The 18795-nt window shown below is 42.4% G+C and overlaps 1 protein-coding gene across 1 annotated transcript in view; it reads left to right on the top strand.

The window, feature by feature from the left end:
- Positions 1-18795, top strand: part of Aff2 (ALF transcription elongation factor 2) — a 317944-nt gene that overhangs the window by 276845 nt on the left and 22304 nt on the right. The window contains exons 10-14 of the mRNA XM_071606100.1: positions 656-815; positions 3050-4060; positions 5799-5920; positions 14111-14333; positions 18435-18730. Coding sequence (XP_071462201.1) covers positions 656-815; positions 3050-4060; positions 5799-5920; positions 14111-14333; positions 18435-18730 — 1812 coding nt within the window. The remainder of the gene's footprint in view (positions 1-655; positions 816-3049; positions 4061-5798; positions 5921-14110; positions 14334-18434; positions 18731-18795) is intronic.

The following is an 18795-nucleotide window of genomic DNA, read 5'->3' on the forward strand; positions in this document are numbered from 1 at the left end:
TAAGATAAGAGCCCTTGGATAGGCTTGTGGGGTTTTGAAAAAGATGGCAACAGAAAATGAAAAAAAAAGTATCTCAACTAAAATAAGTAAATGGAACAATTGAGCATCTAAGGATCTACTTCTATATCTACATCCAGAAAGCATGCAACCTTGGCTTAAATATTTCCTGTGGAATGAAGGGATTCAAGTCTTCTCTGGGAGGGAAGCCACTGTTGTGAGGAAGCCAAGAAACTCGGGTATACACAGACCTGTTTCTTTTTTTTTTTTTTTTTCCTTTAGGAAGAATACCAGGGCTTGAACCTAGGGGTATTCTAATACTGAGCCACATCCCCAGTCCTTTTTATTTTATTTTGAAAAAAGGTTTTGCTAAGTTGTAATGGTTGGCCTCAAACTTGTTGTCTTCCTGCCTCAACCTCCCATGTAGCTAGAATTTCAAGTGTGCACCACCATGCCCAGTTCTGACCTGATTCTAAACAAACTTTTGACTTTGGACCAGCCACTGGGCCTCTGGAGCTTTACATTTCCTGTCTATAAATGGTACAGTACACTCTACTTTGCCTGTAGTTCAGAGATCATAGGCCTTTATATTGAAGTGGGCTCTTTCCATCTAGTTTCAAACTGAATGAAGTAATAAATGCTGTCATTTTTCTTTCAGCCCACCCTTGGCCACACCACAGCCCCCACCTGCAGTGCAAGCCATTGGGGGATCTGGCAGCTCTAGCGAGTCAGAGAGCAGCTCTGAATCTGACTCAGACACTGAAAGCAGCACGACTGACAGTGAAGCCAACGAGGCACCTCGTGTGGCCACTCCAGAGGTGGGTGAAGTTGTTTGTCCCTCAGACAACACCCCAATCCAAGCACACACAGTTTCAGTACAATAATTGCTTCAGGATAATAACTATTTCAGGAAAACATCTAGGTATTTTATGGCATTTTTTTCTCTAAACATGCATTTGTGTAAGCCCTAACATATACACTCCTTGCTATGTGACTGACTGCTGTAGGACCCAGCTACTCGGACCCTCAAACTTCTTCATGTGTAAAACTAGAATAATGATGACTGGGATGGCAGCCTGTCTTTTGAGAGAACCAACAGAGTCAATCAAAATGCACGTCTGGCCCTGGGGATGTCAACCCTTGGCCTAGATTTCAGTTATTAATGAATTGCCACTAGACAAGGTAGACTCAAAAAGTATGTCTTTCCTTAAAGGTAAAATAATAATTGAGAGATGTGTTAGTTAGCTTTTAGTCATTGTGACCAAAACATTTTCATGGTTTCAGAGGTTCAGTCCATGCTTGGCCAGTTTCATCACTCTGGACCTGACGTGAGGTAGAATATTGTGGCAGAAGGAAGAAAAGCTGCTCAGCCCATGGAAGCGAAGAATTTGAGAGAGAGAGGGGAGCGGGGACAAGGGCCAAAGGGAAGATGATGCACCCTTGCAGGACACACCCCTGATGACTCAGCTCCTCAAGCCACACCCCACCTACATACAGTTACCACCCAGTCCATTCAAAGAAGAATGGACTGATAAGGTTATACTCTCATAATCAAATCATCTACTTTCCTACATTAACACAGAAGCTTTTGTGGGACACCTAAAATCCAAACCACAACAAGAAGTCACAGGCTTTTTAAAAATTTCAATTGGCATCAAACATGTTTGATAAAAATTCATGTAGACATTTAACACAGCTCCATAAAATACCAAAATAGTATTCATGAGGTTAAAAAAATGATTTTTTCCCTTCCCATCCTGAGTTCATAGCTGCTGTGGTGCCCTGAGCCTGCACCTGACGCAGCAGGAAAATCCCACTCCATACTCCATGGTTCTTTTATACACTTGTTTTTCAACAATCAGAAAGAAATAACAGAAGGAGACTCTAATAATCTCACTGCTATTAATAACAGCAAACACTGAACATGGGCCATGTGCCAGGTACTGTGCTAAGCTCTTGTCTTGCATTTTCTCACTTTCATCTTCCTAACAACCTTGTATGTTACTTGCTAGTTCTCCATTTTATGGATGACAGCATAAGTTTCTGAGTGGTTAAAAAATAATTTTCCAAAGATCTCATAGATATACAATACTAGAGCCAGGACTGAAACCCAGTGTGTTGCCAGAGCCAGGATTTATGGCCCTGGAGCTATGCTGCCCAAAATGGTAGCCAACACAATTTTCTCAACTTTTATCTACCAGTGTCCTGTGCTGATTGAAATCATAGCTACTCAAGTGTTTTTAATTCTGTCACCCTCTATTGGCTGGTGCCATAAGCCTCACCTGATGGCTTTCAAAAGAAGATTTCTTATAATAAAAATGGTGGTTCTTTTCTGTTCAACTGGCATGATTCAGAGGTGGAATAAAGAATCTGAATTGTATGCATCATTTCCATGGCCTAACAGTAGACACTAATGTCTGCATGCATATCCTCATAAATTGGTTATTGCCCATATACCTAGAAAAGTGCAGTGGTTTTTTGGAAGTCAAATCTTTTTATCCTTCAGTAAAAATACAAAAGGCTTGGTCTGTTTGTAGTGAATTACAGCATCATATAGGAGGCATTGGCACTTTGGTTGATGGAAAGCTTTTCCTTTTGAATTACACTTGAGGCACATTTAAATTTCCTTTCAGGATCAGAGACCATTGCCTCTATCTCCTAGTGAGAGATTGAGTGATGATTCCCAGCAAAGGATTTGGGAACAGATTTCTATCTGAGGCACCCCTACTTACCATTTGAAACTTTCTCCTTGCAAATATTTCTTGCCTCCCTGGCTAGAGTGGAGAATATTTTCAGAAGAAGAGCAGAACTTAATTAAAATAAGTAGACTGCAACTGGTTTATATTGGTCTATCTAATTTGATTATTGTGGATAGTACAAGTGTGTGTGCATGCACATATGAGTGTGTGTGTGTATGTGTGTGTGTGTGTGTGTGTGTGAATGGTACCTTAGCATCCAAAGCTTTTATTAGCAAAGAGCCCCTGTACTCAGGGTTCTCTTAAATTCTCCCTAAATGTAAAATTCATTCTTGTTTCATTTTATCAATCTACAGCCTGAGCCACCCTCAACCAACAAGTGGCAGCTTGACAAATGGCTTAACAAAGTGACATCTCAGAACAAGTCATTTATTTGTGGCCAAAATGAAACACCCATGGAGACCATCTCTCTGCCTCCTCCAATCATCCAACCAATGGAAGTCCAGATCAAAGTAAAATCCAACCCCAGCCAGGTTCTGGCTGAACCCAAAGAAAGGCCTCTCCTGAGTCTCATTAGGGAGAAAGCCCGACCACGGCCCACCCCCAAAACTCCAGAAACAAAGGCTTTAAAGCATAAGTTGTCAACAACTGTGGAGACAGCTTCTCAAAGGACAATTGGAAAGAAACAGCCCAAAAAAGTCGAGAAAAACACCAGCATCGAGGAGTTTACCTGGCCTAAACCAAATATTACCAGCAGCACTCCCAAAGAAAAAGAAAGCTTGGAGCTTCCTGAGCCACCAAGAAGCCGCAACAAAACCACGGCCCACAAACCAGTCCCTAGGAAAGAACCAAGGCCTCACATACCTTTGGCTGCTGAGAAAAAGAAGTACAGAGGCCCTGGAAAGATCGTGCCAAAGTCTCGGGAATTCATTGAAACAGATTCATCCACATCTGACTCCAACACAGATCAGGAAGAGACCCTGCAGATCAAAGTCCTGCCTCCTTGCATTGTTCCTGGATCTAATACTACCAAGTCCAGGGAAACTGCTGGGGCCGGTCTGACCCTCAGCACCTTAATCAGCAGCAGTAGCAGCAGCAACAACTTATCTGTCAGTAATGAGGAGCCAGCTTTCTCCCCCATTCCCGTCATGCAAACAGAGCTTCTGTCACCTCTGCGAGATCAGGAGAATCTGAAAAACCTCTGGGTGAAGATCGACCTTGACTTGCTTTCTAGAGTGCCTGGCCACAATACACTACCAGCAGCACCTGCCAAGCCAGACCACAAGGAAACTGCCTCAAAACCCAAGCGCCAGAGTGCTACTGCAGCTGCAGAAAAACCAGCCCCTAAGGGCAAACGTAAGCACAAGGTAAGCTGTCCAATGGGACTGTCAAGTGATCATGACCAGTGACTGTTGCCTAACATGATCTTGAGTCTCATTTTTTTTTTTTGGGGGGGGGAGGGTATTGAGCATTGAACTCAGGGGCACTTAAGTACTGAGCCACATCCCCATCCCTTTTTATTTATTTATTTATTTATTTATTTATTTATTTATTTATTTATTTATTTATTTATTTATTTATTTTGAGATGGGGTCTCACTAAGTTGCATAGGGTCTTGCTGATTTACTAAGGCTGGCTTTCAATTCTCAATCCTCCTGCCTCAGCCTCCAGAGCCACTGAGATTACAGGTATTCACCGGTGCACATGGCTTGAATCTTATTTTGGAGAAAGCAACAATACATTCTAGAGGAGATGCAATATTAGATATGTGACCAGGGATGAAACACTGGGAATGACCAGGGTTTGGCAGTCAGTGGCAAGAGTGTCCAGCATGGTACATGAGAGGTTATGATGATCAGGAAAGAAGAATATATGGAGTTCCCTTCCCCAGGTAGCCAGTTCCAGGAGCTGTTCCTATCTCATGGACTAGCCACACTGTCCAATGCATCCTCTAAGTTTGTTCATTTCTCTGGACAAAGAGTAACACAATCTAATTATCCTGGCAGTATCCTGGCTCCAACCAGACATATATTTTGCCCAGCCTGCTAGAATCACTGACCACTGTGGGAGGCTTGCCTTGTGAAAACCTTACCTATAGGTGGTTTGTGCTGAATTCTAGGACAACAAAGTATCATCAAAAAGGGGAAATCCATTTGTTTAGAATATTTCCAGAGAATTGAGTTTGTGGCCAATAAGCTTGTCCTGATTTATCTCAGGATTTTTTTTTATTTTAGAATAACATTGTGTCAGTGATATTCCAACAACGTATTTCTAACAGCTGCCACAGTAGCTAGACAGAGATTGCTAGACCTTTCCCCATATCTTCTGTCTTTCCAGGAGAGACTTTAGTATGTCAGAAATGATTCAGATTCCTCAATGAGTTGTAGGCTAACCAGAGCCAATATTTGTCTGTTGAATCGGATATTGCAAGGATGATTTAAGTCTCCATTCATCTTTAATTTAGGGGTTGAAAAGCAGAAGGTTTATCTCTTAGTCATGCACTAATATATCCAATGAGAGTATTCCAAAATAAGGAACAAGAGATCTGGGCCTCTTGCCCTGCCATGGATGCTTCTCTCTTGGTCATGAGAGTGATATAACCAGGCTTGAAAATGTACCATCAGAATCAACACATGCAAATGTCCAGAGGCATGCCTGTGTGTGCCTCAATTTCCTTGCTCCTTGTATGTTGTTGGTCTTAGGACCAGCTTCTATGTGTCAACCACAATGCCATTGGTGTTTGGATGGGATTTATGCCATGCTAGAGTTATAATGTTAATTTCATAGGTACTCATTTGTGAAGACATTATTGATGAGAGAAATGTTTAAAAATGATAAAGCCTCTTTACTTTTGTTATGACATTCCCATCCCAGCCAGTCTTTAATCAGAGGTTCATATCACCATTTACCTCTCTCACATGCCAACTTCTCAGTAGGACTAGATTGATTGCTTTTCTGTCTGATCAAAGGTGCACATTTAACTCCCCTACTTAATCTAGAAGTTAAACTAGAAGCTGTCTATTTTGTTCATTTTTAATGTGTGAAACATCCTTGTCTCAATGCACCAAGTATTTCAAGTTCTGTATATTCTTTTTTCCATCAAAGCCAGCAGAAGTTTCAGAGAAAATCCCTGAGAAGAAGCAACGCCTGGAGGAAGCCACCACTATCTGCTTGCTTCCCCCTTGCATCTCACCAGCCCCACCCCACAAGCCTCCCAACACTAGAGAGTAAGTTTACCCTGTGTGTGATGTCTACGCATAATAGTTCTGACTTTTACAAAGCCCCAGTTGGACTTATTTGGGGCATACCATCTAGAGGAATGTTAAGGCATAGAATATGAGTCACTCAGTTCAGTCCTGAGAGCTGTTCCTGATCAATGGTCTAACAAGAATACAATAAAGAATGGAAAGGTTTTGGGTGCCTAAGAGCTTTTTAGCAATGTTTCATTATTCTAACTCATATTTATCACCAAAATCATGTGATATGGGCTTTTTACAATAAGTGAAAGGTAAAAAAGCGAATTGAAAAAGGAAAGCATTGAGATGCCTATTGCTATAACCAGATCACCTGCTTCTGGCCAAGGTTCAGTTTTGAGGGTGACTTAAACAATTTCCCTGGAGAAACAACCCCTTTGTCTTCACAGAATGACATAGTTGCTTTTTTATGTCATTACTGGATGTTAACACAAAGCTTGAAAAACAGCAGCCAGGGGAATGGCATGTTTGGAGAGGCCAGAGAGATGAGCTGTCCAGGAGGGAACTTGCTCTTCCCCTGGGGCAGTTCTGTTTCAGGGAGAGAAATTTAGGGATGGATATGTTAATTCCAGCAAGCTGGCACCTCCCCCTTCTTTGTCTGTGCCTCCTTGTACCCTCCTTGCTCAGTTAGCATCAGCCTTCCCCCCAAAAGTCCTGCCCTCTGTTTCTTCCAAGCATTGTGACTGAGTACTTTCTGTCTTATAAATATCACTTAACTAACAATCATGTCAGCCACTTGAACCATTCCATCTGGGTAATTATTGCCATAAATTCATTCAACATTAGAGATTACTTCCATCACAGCCCAGTTTTGGAGCTTATTAGCAGCCCAGAGCAGAGAGGCAATCTGGCTAACTGCTGCTAACAATTGATTTCACAGATTACTGTTTAACATCAGTGATATGGCATCAATCTGCCACAGATCAGATGTTAGAAATAAGTTATCAGCTCACATTGGTCTAGATCCTTCTTGTTTTCAGATGAAAGGTAGGAAAAGCCCAATTACCATTAGATTTCCTTTATACAACCATGAGATTTAGACCCAGAGCCAACCCTCTCCCTGATGATGCATGGCTGTTTGTGAGGCATGTCTCTACTCTCTGGTGTAAGTAGCTCTAAAGCATCCATTTACATACTTGGAGTTCTCACAACTGGAAACCCTTACAGGGGAGCAAGCTGATACCCTTCCTCTCATGGTGGGCCAGGCATATGAGGAAGTCTAGACCTTGATGGTCAAACAGACATTCCAGAGCTTTCCTTCTTTCCAAGAGGAAGGACTAAAATGGCATAGCTGCAGTGGCCTTAGTTTCTCAGTCCCAGGCAAAAGGAAGAGACAGAGCTACCACCCTTACTCCCTACTGCTAGTCTCCTTACTAGTAAGCAGAGTGATATTTTACTTCCTCCATTTGGTGGAAGAAAGATGACAGAGTACTAAGTAAATATCTAGTGATTTGTGTTTGTTTTCATGAAATGGTGGTTTTAATCCAGTTTTTAGTTTCTCTGCTTTTCTAATAGGCAGGAAAGCAGTGTTTCCTTGGGAGCATTCATTATTCAGGGAGGGCCTAAATCAGGCCCTTATGCTCAGCAAACAAATTCACATGTTGGAACTGACATGTGAAGAATGAATTAAAGAGAGGTCTCTTAGAGATCTTCTTTTGGGAATCCTCTCCTCAAGCCTTGTCTCATCCTTTGTGCCTCTGATCCTTCACACTAAGTCCTTACAAATGTCTCTGTGACAACACTTTTGTAAATGAATATTCTAACTTTAGCAAAGATGCTACATCAGACTATGATAGCTGGTGTTCCCCATCATCCAACAGAAGGGTCTTGCTGAGACCCTGCCCTTCTCAAGGACTTAACCTATCAGGAGGACCTTTGAGTGATCTCTTAATAGTGGTAATGTAATTCCCTTGTCTGCTGTCCTCCTCTAGCCCATTTAAAGAGGACAGAGAGAAGACAGAAGAGAGCATGTGCTTACAAGCTTTAGCTTAAGAAGGGTTGCATGTGGGGTGTGGCTGGTGCTAATTGACAGGGTGACTCAGGAACAGCGAGTGGACACTGTGTCCTGTGGGGATTGGTTCCAGAAAACCTTTGAATTTGGTGCTCTTGGCTTGGCACCCTTTGGAGAGGAGGGGGAGGAGTAAGGGATTCTGTGATGTTCTCGCAAGATGGAAACTTTACTTCAGCAGAGAGTCTCCCACACACTCAACATTCCTCCCTTTTTGTTTTTGTGTTGGGAGGCATCCTTCAGGTCGATGACTGAGAAGTAGGAGTAAGAGTAAGGAATGGAAGAGAAGATGGGGTAGGGGTTTGGCACCAGAGGGTAAATGGGTCTAACTGCCTCGTTAATAATTCATAGGTCTTGTACAAGGCGGTACTGTCCATTAGGTTTCTTTATAGCCAAAATTGGAGTGATGTAAGGGGAGTGGGTAGGTCTTATTAAGCCCTTGCACCATAGGTCCTTAATAATGGGCTGTAGGCCCTGAAGACTGCTAGTTGGAAGAGGGTATTGAGGTTGACAAGGGAAATGCTGAGGTCCTTAAGATGAATTCTGACAGGGACACAGTGAGCCAGAGAGGGGGTGGAAGTGTCCCAAACTTGAGCGTTTACCTCTGGAGGGTGAGAAGGAAGGGAGCCCATGGACATGTGGGTTGTTTCTGCAAGGGCCAGGATAAAAGAAAGTCTGGGGTGCAGTGTGATGGAGGCATGGAATTTGGCTAAGATGTCCCTTCCCAATAGGAAAATGGGGCATTGGGGCATTACCAAAAACTAGTGGGAGAAAGGATGGTGGTAAAACCCACAAGAAAGCATGGGGGTTTTCAGGGGAAGGATTGTTTGTCCCCCTATCCTGACAATGGGGGAACAGGATGGAACAGTGGGTCCCCAAAATGCCCTCAAGACTGAATAAGTGGCCCTTATGTCTAAAAAGTTAATCAGGTGTCCATCCACCATAATAGTGACTCTGGGCTCCTGAAAGGTGATGGTGGTCATCAGGGAGGGAGTCCCAAGGCCCCTTCAGTCGTCCGTTGCCAACCCCAAAAGATCCAGGTCTGGGCTTGGGGCGGATCTGGCTCCCCTTCTGGGCCAGGGCAGTCCATGACCCAGTGACCCTTTAATTGGCATTTAGGGCATGGACATGTAGGTGGCCTGGAATTTGGGTACTCTCGTGCCCAGTGTCCCTCTGTCCCACACTTTAAACAGGGCCCAGGGGCCATCTTGGGTGGTGGGTGTTTGGCTGGAAATGAAGGGGCCTGTGGGGTAGGTCCCCATAGAGCCTGTGCCAGCATCAGGCTTTTTTGGTCTCCGGCCTTCTCATCCTGGTTGTGGTACACCTTAAAGGCTGTAGCCAGGACTTCAGTCTGAGGGGTCAGGGGTCTCCATTCCAGTTTTTATGTTTTGCCCGAATGTGGGGATAGATCTGGGAGAAGAAGTCAGTAATTAGAGCTGTCTGCCATCAGGGTCTCATGGTCTAAATTAGTTATTGCTGGTTATCTTAGTCAGTTTATCTAGTGTTATGCTCGAATTGGGGACCCCCAAAGACCACCAGAGACCAAGATCGATGTAAGCAGCAAAGAGGTGTTTATTGCGAGCTAGCTCGGTCCTCCACAGCAACTGGTGACGCTGACAGGCCTGGAGCCCAGGGTTTGCAGCAGTTTTATACATTCTTTGGAGAAGGCAGGGACCCCCCCCCCCCCCCCAGCATACATCATAGCATCTCTTAGCAAATCGTCACACACTGCGGGAAAATCAAATAACAACTCTAAAACATGATTAGCACATTCACTGGCGGGAACAAGTTGGGTAGGGGTGATTGGTCAGTACAAAAGGGGGATTCATTTGAACTGATTGGTTTAAGCCAAGAGGGGTGTACGTGCTGAACTACATGGTTTTCCAACTTGTTATCAACCACCATAAACTACTGGGAGGGTCATCTGGCATCCCAGGTATTTCCCTGTCTCATGCTGATTGCTGGCTGCTAGGGGGTTGCTATGGGTCCCCACCTAGCCTGACTGAGTCAGGGACACCTGGGGCAGCAGATCTCTCCTGTTATTTGTAGATAAACCACTTAGCAGGGTGGGAATGTGCCAAGGAGTGCTCTGTGGGTCTTTCCAAGGACAAAGGTCATGTCCCTTCCTTGGACAGGCTTTGCTCTGAGGTAGAGGCTGGTTTTTCACTAGGAAGGTGGAAGGGTTCTTGTTTTTTGTCCTGAATGTTTTCTTGGAGTTTTTCAAAATTTACCACCTTCTGAGCTGCCCATGTGAGTCTGCTACTAGGCAGGTGGAAAATTAGCCCCTCAGGGCTAATCCTGAGGCAGTATTGTAGTCCCAGTTAGGGTCCTGGTCAGGAACTGCCTTGGTGCCTAGAGGATGGGCCAGGTGGTTGGATGAACCTCATCAGCATAATTATGGGCTTGTTCCCAGACACCCCCCCACCCCCCCACACACACACCCGTGTCTAGGAGAATGGTATTGGCCAGGATCATGTAAATGTCATGAAAAGTGAGACTCTGGGCTTGGAGCAAGCACTGAAACTCCTTTATGTATGAAGCAGAGTGGTGGTGGTGTAGGAACCCAAGCGGTTTCCAATCTGTGAAAGGTCTGCTATGGAGAAGGGCACGTGGACCCTAAAGGTCCCTTCTGCCCCAGTAACCTCTCTCAAAGGAGCCATAATTGAAGTAGGGTATGGCTGGACAGACTGTGCATAGAATGGAAGACTGCAGGGGGAAGTGGGGGCAGGGCAGGAAGAAAGAGGAACTGGAGGGGCGGGGACTGGCGCAGATGAGGGAGGAGGAGAGTGGGAGGAGGGGTTTGTGGGACAATATGGCGGAGGCTCCTTGGCTGGATGGAAATCCGTGGATGAGGAGGCAGAAAGAGAGGAGGGTTTATAAACCAAGAGGACACATTTTGGATTGCAAGAGGTACAGAGAGATAGATGGATTTGAGCTAAGGAGGAAGAAAGCCTGAATATATAAAATCTCTGCCCATTTTTTCAATCGCTTGCAATATTTGAAGAGATCCCGCAAAATGGCCGGGTCTAAGGACCTATAGGGGGCCAACAGTTTTGGTTACCTAAGGGATAATTGGGCCAATCCTGAGTAGAGAATTTTATCAATTTCTTGGGATTGAACTCCGGGGTTAGGCTGACGGTGTCCAAATTGTCGAGGAGGCATTTGAGAGGGGAGTGGGCGGCAGGGAGGAGGCCCCGCTTGCTCGTGGGGCTCTGAGGAAGGGTGTGATATGTTGACTGGAGGGGCGTCCCACTCGAGCCAAATATCAGAAGGAGACCTCAGGCCGGGGATACGGTCGTCACCAAAAATCCTGTAAATGTCATGAAAAGTGAGACTCTAGGCTTGGAGCAAGCACTGAAACTCCTTTATGTATGAGGCAGAGTTGGTGGTGTAGGGGCCCTCCCGGAGGGCCTTGGGAGCTATGGGTCACCTGGCGCCAGGGTTTCCAACAGAGAGGGGGAAAGAGGAGACCCATGCTCCAGGACGGGAGGGGGTTTGCCAGTTCTCAAGCCGGCCGAGGCCTGTTGGAAGGGGAAGACTCCAAGAGGACCACCGTGACCGTGACCGTGACCGTGAAGGTCTGGGTGGGATGTATTCCTCCCCGAGAGACACCACCAGCCAGTTCCCTGTTATTGTGCCTAGGCAGGTTTAGGAGTCTGGAGGAGGGACTCACCAATTCATAGGCCCATGGTGGATGTGAAGGAGGCGATGGAGAAGATGGGCGCAGGTTGGTCTCCGCTCAGGTGGTGATCTCCAGCGAGATGGGAGTCCTGCTTAAAAGCAGGGGACTCCCATCTGAGTCAGGGCACCAATAAAAGGCGAGTGACTCACTCAAGATGGAGATTCAACCAAGAGATTTTATTTGGGGCGCTGCCCAAAGGGGAAGAAAGGGAGAGGCAGGGGCTGTGATTGTGGCTCAGTGGTAGAGTGCTCACCTAGCACAGGCAGGCGGGACCCAAGTTCGATCCTCAGCACCACATAAAAATAAAGGCATTGTGTTGTGTCCATCTACACCTAAAATATATATATATATATATTTTAAAAAAACAGAGAGAGAGCAGAGGAAGAGAGCAAAGAGAAAGAGAAAGTAAAGAGAGGAGACAAAGAAGAGGAAGAGGGCAGAGGACAGAGAGAAGAGAGCATGTGCTTACAAGCTCTGGCTTAAGAAGGGTTGCATAGGGGATGTGGCAGGTGCTGATTGGCAGGGTGACTCAGGAACAGCGAGTAGACAATGTGTCCTGCGGGGATTGGTTGAGAAAACCTTTGAATTTGGTGCTCTTGGCACCCTTTGGAGAGGAGGGGGAGGGGTAAGGGATTCCGTGATGTTCTCTGAGAAGGGGGAGTCTCCCACACACCCAACAGTTTTTGTACTTGAAAGTCATAGCAGTGACAGTGGTCTCTTGAAAATGCTCCCTGGGTATCTTTTGTCAAGGAAGTCACTAAAGGCCTTGTGGATCCAAGTCATGGCCAGACATGAGATCTGCTGCATAGAATGCACCAAGTTCCCATTGATCAGTTCAGTGGCTGGTGGGAAGGTTTTTATTGTAGTAGCCAATGGTAAAGTAGTTGCTCCTCAAAAGCAGCTCCCCAGTACCTTCTCAGCAACTTAAAGTAGTGGGCGAATGTTTACAACCAATGAACCTTTTGCCTCCTATAAATGCCAAAACAGTGCTTTACATGTGTATATCTAATTTCCCGAAGATCAGGTGCCTCTGTAATCATTACACTTTATGTGGCCTGATATTATTGGAACTTCATCATGGGCAAGAATTTTAATCCATATATTTACCATTATTTTTCATAGACATCACAACACTCTTAAAATGATTCTACATTGCAAAGTAATTGTAAAAATTCATTGGCAAATATTTTCATATTAATTTTAATCAATTAAGATAATGGCAGAAACACTCAAGATTTTATTGATTTATTTTTAATTTGTACATTATAGTTATACATAAAACAGAATTCATTGTGATTTGTTCATAGCAAGATTTTAATTCACTGCATGACAATAAAATGTCATAAGGTCAAATTCATGAAACAAAAGAGAAGATGATACATATTATTACAATTGGCAAATTTGTGCAAAACAGTGGAAGTGGGACAAGGAGATTACACTGACTTCTACTTCAGGAAATCAGACCACTTGAATGCTTGTTCATCTTTGATTTGTTGCTTTGAGATATGGCAAATCTATATTTCTAGACAGTGACTGAAATTGACCAAGAGGAAAACATAAATTCTTGTTGGCTTAATTTGCTATTGAAAATTGTAGTCAATAATCATGAAAAGTAAATGGCTGCACAGTGCAATATTAGTTGTCTAAGAAAAGATTAAAATTCAAGTAATCTTCATTGATTAGTCTAAGACAGTAACTAAAATGAAAATCCATGACCCAATTACCATGTTAAGTAGTTAGCATAAGATTTTAGTTGTTCTGTTTTATTTGAAGTCTCAGTCTATTTGATGGTTCCCATTTAATGGGCATATAAATCAGTTTGAAAGCATGGGAGTACTTTTAAGATAGCAGATGTATTGTGTCAACATGACTGAAGAATATTTTTTAAATGGAGTTTTGGAAAGTACAGGACATGAGTACTTTGATATGTCAATTTAAGGTCAGATGTTCATTATGCCTTCATGTTAGGGTAGAACAATTTGTACATAAAATTTATAATATCTTACAACAGTATTTAATGTGTAATTTATTTCTAAGTAATATATAAGCGTAATATTTCTTTAAATGTCTTTCAACTTATTGTTTATTATGCCATTTATCACAGGATTGTTCAGTTAAGCCCTAGGGTAAAACAAGTAGGAGCCATCCTGAAACATAATGGTATTAAAGTCCGTGTTATATTTTCTTTAAAAATGTAATTAATAGTTGCAAATATCATACTATAGCACACCCCATCAGACATATGCATTTGTTATGGAGCTCTGCTTCAAAGACATTTGTTCATTCTCGCATATATGTTAGAGATATATCCAAATGATATCTATGTCTGCATACATTTTTGCATATACTCATCACCATAGGGAAAGATTGATCATTTAAAATACCATTTTAGCTGAAAGTACCAGCATCATGGGGGACATCAGAATAAAGTAAGATAAGACTTTATGGTATCTTACACATTTTGTTTACACAGAAATAATTCATCCAGGAGAGCAAATAGAAGAAAAGAAGAAAAACTCTTTCCTCCTCCACTTTCCCCACTGCCAGAGGACCCTCCACGTCGCAGAAATATCAGTGGCAATAATGGTCCCTTCAGTCAAGACAAAAACATCTCCATGAGTGGACAAATCACCTCTACCAAACCTAAGAGAAGCGAAGGCAAATTCTGTGCTACTTTCAAAGGGATATCTGTAAATGTAAGTGTCTTGGAAGAAATATTATGCTTGTCAGGTAGAAACCAATTAGGCCAGCTCATCTAACTAAAAGGACCAGAGGGAATGGTACAGCGGAGGGGAGGAAGACATACAGAGAAAATACAGAAGTGTGTTTTTGAAGGTGTACATATGTACTCAAAAACAGAAACTTTCCATTATTTAAAAATCACAGTTACTTCAATTCAGGATGAATTTTTCCTTCCAGGTTAATTATCCATCTTGTTTCCTCAAACATAATGCATATGCAGAAACTCAGAGCCTTGATGTCCTTTAGTCCAGTCTCTTTATATTGTGGGGTTGGGGAAGACAATCTATAATATTGGCCATATCATCTCACACATGGTAGGCACTAATCACTTAGTGAAAGAAAAAAAAAAAAAAACAACAAGTAAATGGAATATGATGCCCAAGGTTACTGAACCAGGGCTGGAATTCTCAGTGGCATCTTTCTACCACTCAGCATTACAAATATGAACTGCTTTAAAAAATTGACACTAAATGTGGTAGAATTTAATAGGCGAATCTTGCTAAAATCACACAATAATAGTTCTAAAGTCAGTTAAAGGACTATGGAGTCCTTTGGATTTTCTGTGCTGCTGTTCGATTAGCATAGGTAATTGAAAATTTGTTTCATTTTCACACCCCCACACAATGTCTTTTCATTTATCTCGGGTATAGCTACATGAGCTGTGGAAATCACTAGCAACAGTGCTGTTGGTGAATATTAATAAGTAACATATTCACCTACATTTATATATATGTAGATGTCACATCCATATGTGTCTAGTCTCTGGGCATAATATATATAGCAAGTCAGTGAAAATCAAATGAATGTCTTGTAACAACATTTTGTTCCCTGAACCAAAAATCCCTATTTAACATTTCATGAGTGTCCATGAGGTCTCTGAGCTTCAAGGACCCAATTTATAGTCCTCCATCTTCCAAGGTGACTGAGATGACATATATGTCTAGATAAACTTCATTACCTATATAAAAAATTGCAATAATATAAAGTTGCCATTTTCCATATTTGCATACACATTTAGCAATGCTGACTCTGTAATGTTGGGAATTAAACCATCTATTTTAAACAGTAATTACAGTACTCATCCTATGTTTTCATAGTAAGTGTGATTAATATTATAGACTCCAACTGATGCTTTCTTCTGCAAGCTTTTGGAGGGCATGCAACATATCCAGGGAATTTTCTTTGTATAGTGTCTAGTATATTGCCACAAATAATTAGTGGTGTAAATAATTGTGCCTACTATATTGCTACAAATAATTAAAAGTTATAAATAATGCAGAGGTTATTATGACAATGATAATGCTTACAAGATTGTATAGTCATTTCCACAAGAGCTAAAAACTACCAGGGAAATATGATAAATATGACTATATATGTACCTAGAAATATATCATCTTTCTTAAAGATCATGAAATATCTCTGAGTTCATAAAATGAATTAACTTGACTAGAGGATCTGTAAGGCTCCTTCCAGCTCCACGAGTGTTTTCAATTTTGTGCTCTCAGTTTTTTCTATCCCATTTAGGCATGAAGTCCTGTTTATTAACTCAGTGCATGAGTGAGTGTGGACAGATGACATGTTTACATAATTTGCATGCTTATGAGTGTATCTAGCCATTTCTAGTCAAATGTTCCAGAACTGAAATAAATTCCATGTGTGTGGAGGATGTGGTGTTAGGGGTTCTTGTCACTTATCTTGGCCATAGAGACATGTGGCACTGTCTTGGGCTAATCCTATACTCTAGTCTGGGCCACTCTGGCTCTGGCAGTGGAGACATGGAACTGGCTTAGGAGTTTCTTAATGGTTCCTCTACATGTTTGGGCTGAATAAATTCTATGATGAACTTTAAAATATTTTCTCCATTTCAACATAAAAATTTGTAAGTTGTTAACCTTGCTGCACATTTATCTCATTGTGCTTTAGTAGTAAGAATTGTTTGATAATGAGAAAATTAAGGATCAAGTAGAAAAAAATCAACTTGCACTATATAAGAAAAATAATAGTTGACCTTTATCTTTCAAGTAAATGCTTTGACTGAGGCAGGCATGCACACGTGTTCATGAATGCATTCAGCAGTTGCTAAGAGCACTGGGCCCTGGGGTAGAGGGACATTGTCATGAATCAGTGATGGCTCCCAAACTGAGGTGACCAATAAGACTTATACTCAAGGACTAGAGTATAAAGTGACTAGTTAATTGGAATCTTAGAAAAGGGATAGACAGGCCTGTGAATGGTAGAAGAGGATAAAGCACTACTGGTTGTAGGCAAACAACAGTTTTCCTCATGGAGGAGACATTTGTTGAGCTGACCATTAATAGATGAGTAGGTTTAGAAATAAAGGAATGTGAATAAGCAAAATGGGATCTATCCCCACAAGGGAAGCCATGTAATCTAGCCTTAAAAAGAAGGAGATCCTGTCACATGCTACAACATGGGTGAACCTTGTAGACATTATGCTTATTGAAATAAGCCAGGTATCAAAGGACAAATACTATAGAATTCTGTTTATCAGAGCACAATTATAATAACCAAGTTGTAGAACCAGCCTGGATGTCTATCAACAGATGAATTGTTAAAGTAAATGTGGTATAGATACACAATGCAGTTTCATTCAAGCATAAAGATGAACAAAAGTATGGCATTTGCAAGAAAATGGATGGAATGCAGACCATGATGTAAGTCTGACTCAGAAAGACAAGTATGGTATGTTTTCTTTTATATGTGAAATCTGGAGGGAAAAAAAGGATAGCATGAAAATAAAAGGAGGTCCTTAGGGTAGAGTGAGGGGATCAAGGGGAGGGAGGATGATAGGGTAGGAGAAGTATTCAGGAGTAAAATGGATCAATTTCTATTTTTATGTATGCATGAATATGCCACAATGAAACCCACCATTCTGGAAAATTAAGATGTACCAATAAAAATATACTATAGGATTCCACTTCAGTGAGGTCCTTAGAGTAGTCTTATTCTCAGAGACTGGAAGTATAATGTTGGCTGCCAAGGGCTCAGTGAGGAAGAAATGGGGAGATGATGTTTAATGCGTTCAGAGTTTCAATTCTGCAAGTTGAGAAAAAAGAGTTCTGAAGATTGGTTGTACAGCAATATAGATAGACTTAACACTACTGAACTTTACACTTAAAAATGGCTCAGACAGTCTGGGCTTAGTCATGCATACCTGTAATCCTAGCAGCTCTGGAGGCTGAGGCTGGAGGATAGGGAGTTCAAAGCCAGCCTCAGTGAAAGCAAGGTGCTAAGCAACTCAGTGAGACCCTGTCTCTAAATAAAATACAAAATAGGGCTGGGGATGTGGCTCAGTGGTCTAGTGCCCCCTGAGTTCAATTTCCAGTACCAACCCACCAAATAAATAAGTTTCTTATCCATTTTTGACCTTGTAAAAATGAGTTTTCACCATCCTAAGTCTTCAAAATGAGGCACACTCACATGACATTCATCTAGCCAGACACCAGTTGGGAACCTCCCATGAACTTCCATGAAGCATGGGAAACTCCCATTCTTCAGTCGTAAGTCAACCAGAGCATTGATTAATGCAATATAATACCTGGTGTTTGGGTATTTTGATGGACCATGTCTGGTATTTTGCAGAGTAACTTGAGAACTTTATTTATCCTAGAGAGAGTTTCTGGGCTTATTGTATTATAAAAAATATCCACATTAGGCTCAAGGATTCTAGTCTTTCTCCCCCTGTCCGTCCTTTCTCTCCCCTTTTTCCCTTTCTTCTCTTTTTTTCTTCCTTCTCCTCCTACCTCACATTTCCCACTGGGTTTACATATTTGCCTTGTGTGTCCTAATGGGACTATGGTACTATATAATCTCAGTGCCTATCCTGCTTGGTATTTGGTGTCATCATAGAAAAAAAAAAGCTGGTGATTCACAGCACTCACAAAATATACCAGGGTCACCTATTTATCCTCAAGCTGTGTGTATTGTTTTCTTTTTTCTTGGCTTATTTCTTACTGTGCTTGACATTCATAGCATTTATGAAGATGTTCTATAAGCCTGGGCTTAATGAAGCTATTTGTCCTCCATTTTCCCAGGAGGGAGACACTCCAAAAAAGGCCGCCTCTGCCACCGTTACTGTTACCAACACTGCTATTGCCACTGCCACTGTCACTGCTACTGCCATTGTCACTGCCACTGTCACAGCTACTGCCACCACCACTGCCACGGCTACCACCACAACCACCACCACTACTATTTCCACCATCACCTCTACTATCACTACTGGCCTCATGGATAGCAGTCACCTGGAGATGACGTCATGGGCGGCCCTGCCCCTCCTGTCCAGCAGCAGCACTAATGTCCGGAGACCCAAGCTCACTTTTGATGACTCGTATGTTGTCCCCAGATTATCACGGACACAGTTTGGGAGTGGTGATTGAAGGGAGGGGGCAGTAT

Source organism: Marmota flaviventris, chromosome X, assembly GCF_047511675.1.
Source record: "Marmota flaviventris isolate mMarFla1 chromosome X, mMarFla1.hap1, whole genome shotgun sequence".
In the NCBI taxonomy this organism is placed as follows: Eukaryota; Metazoa; Chordata; class Mammalia; order Rodentia; family Sciuridae; genus Marmota; species Marmota flaviventris.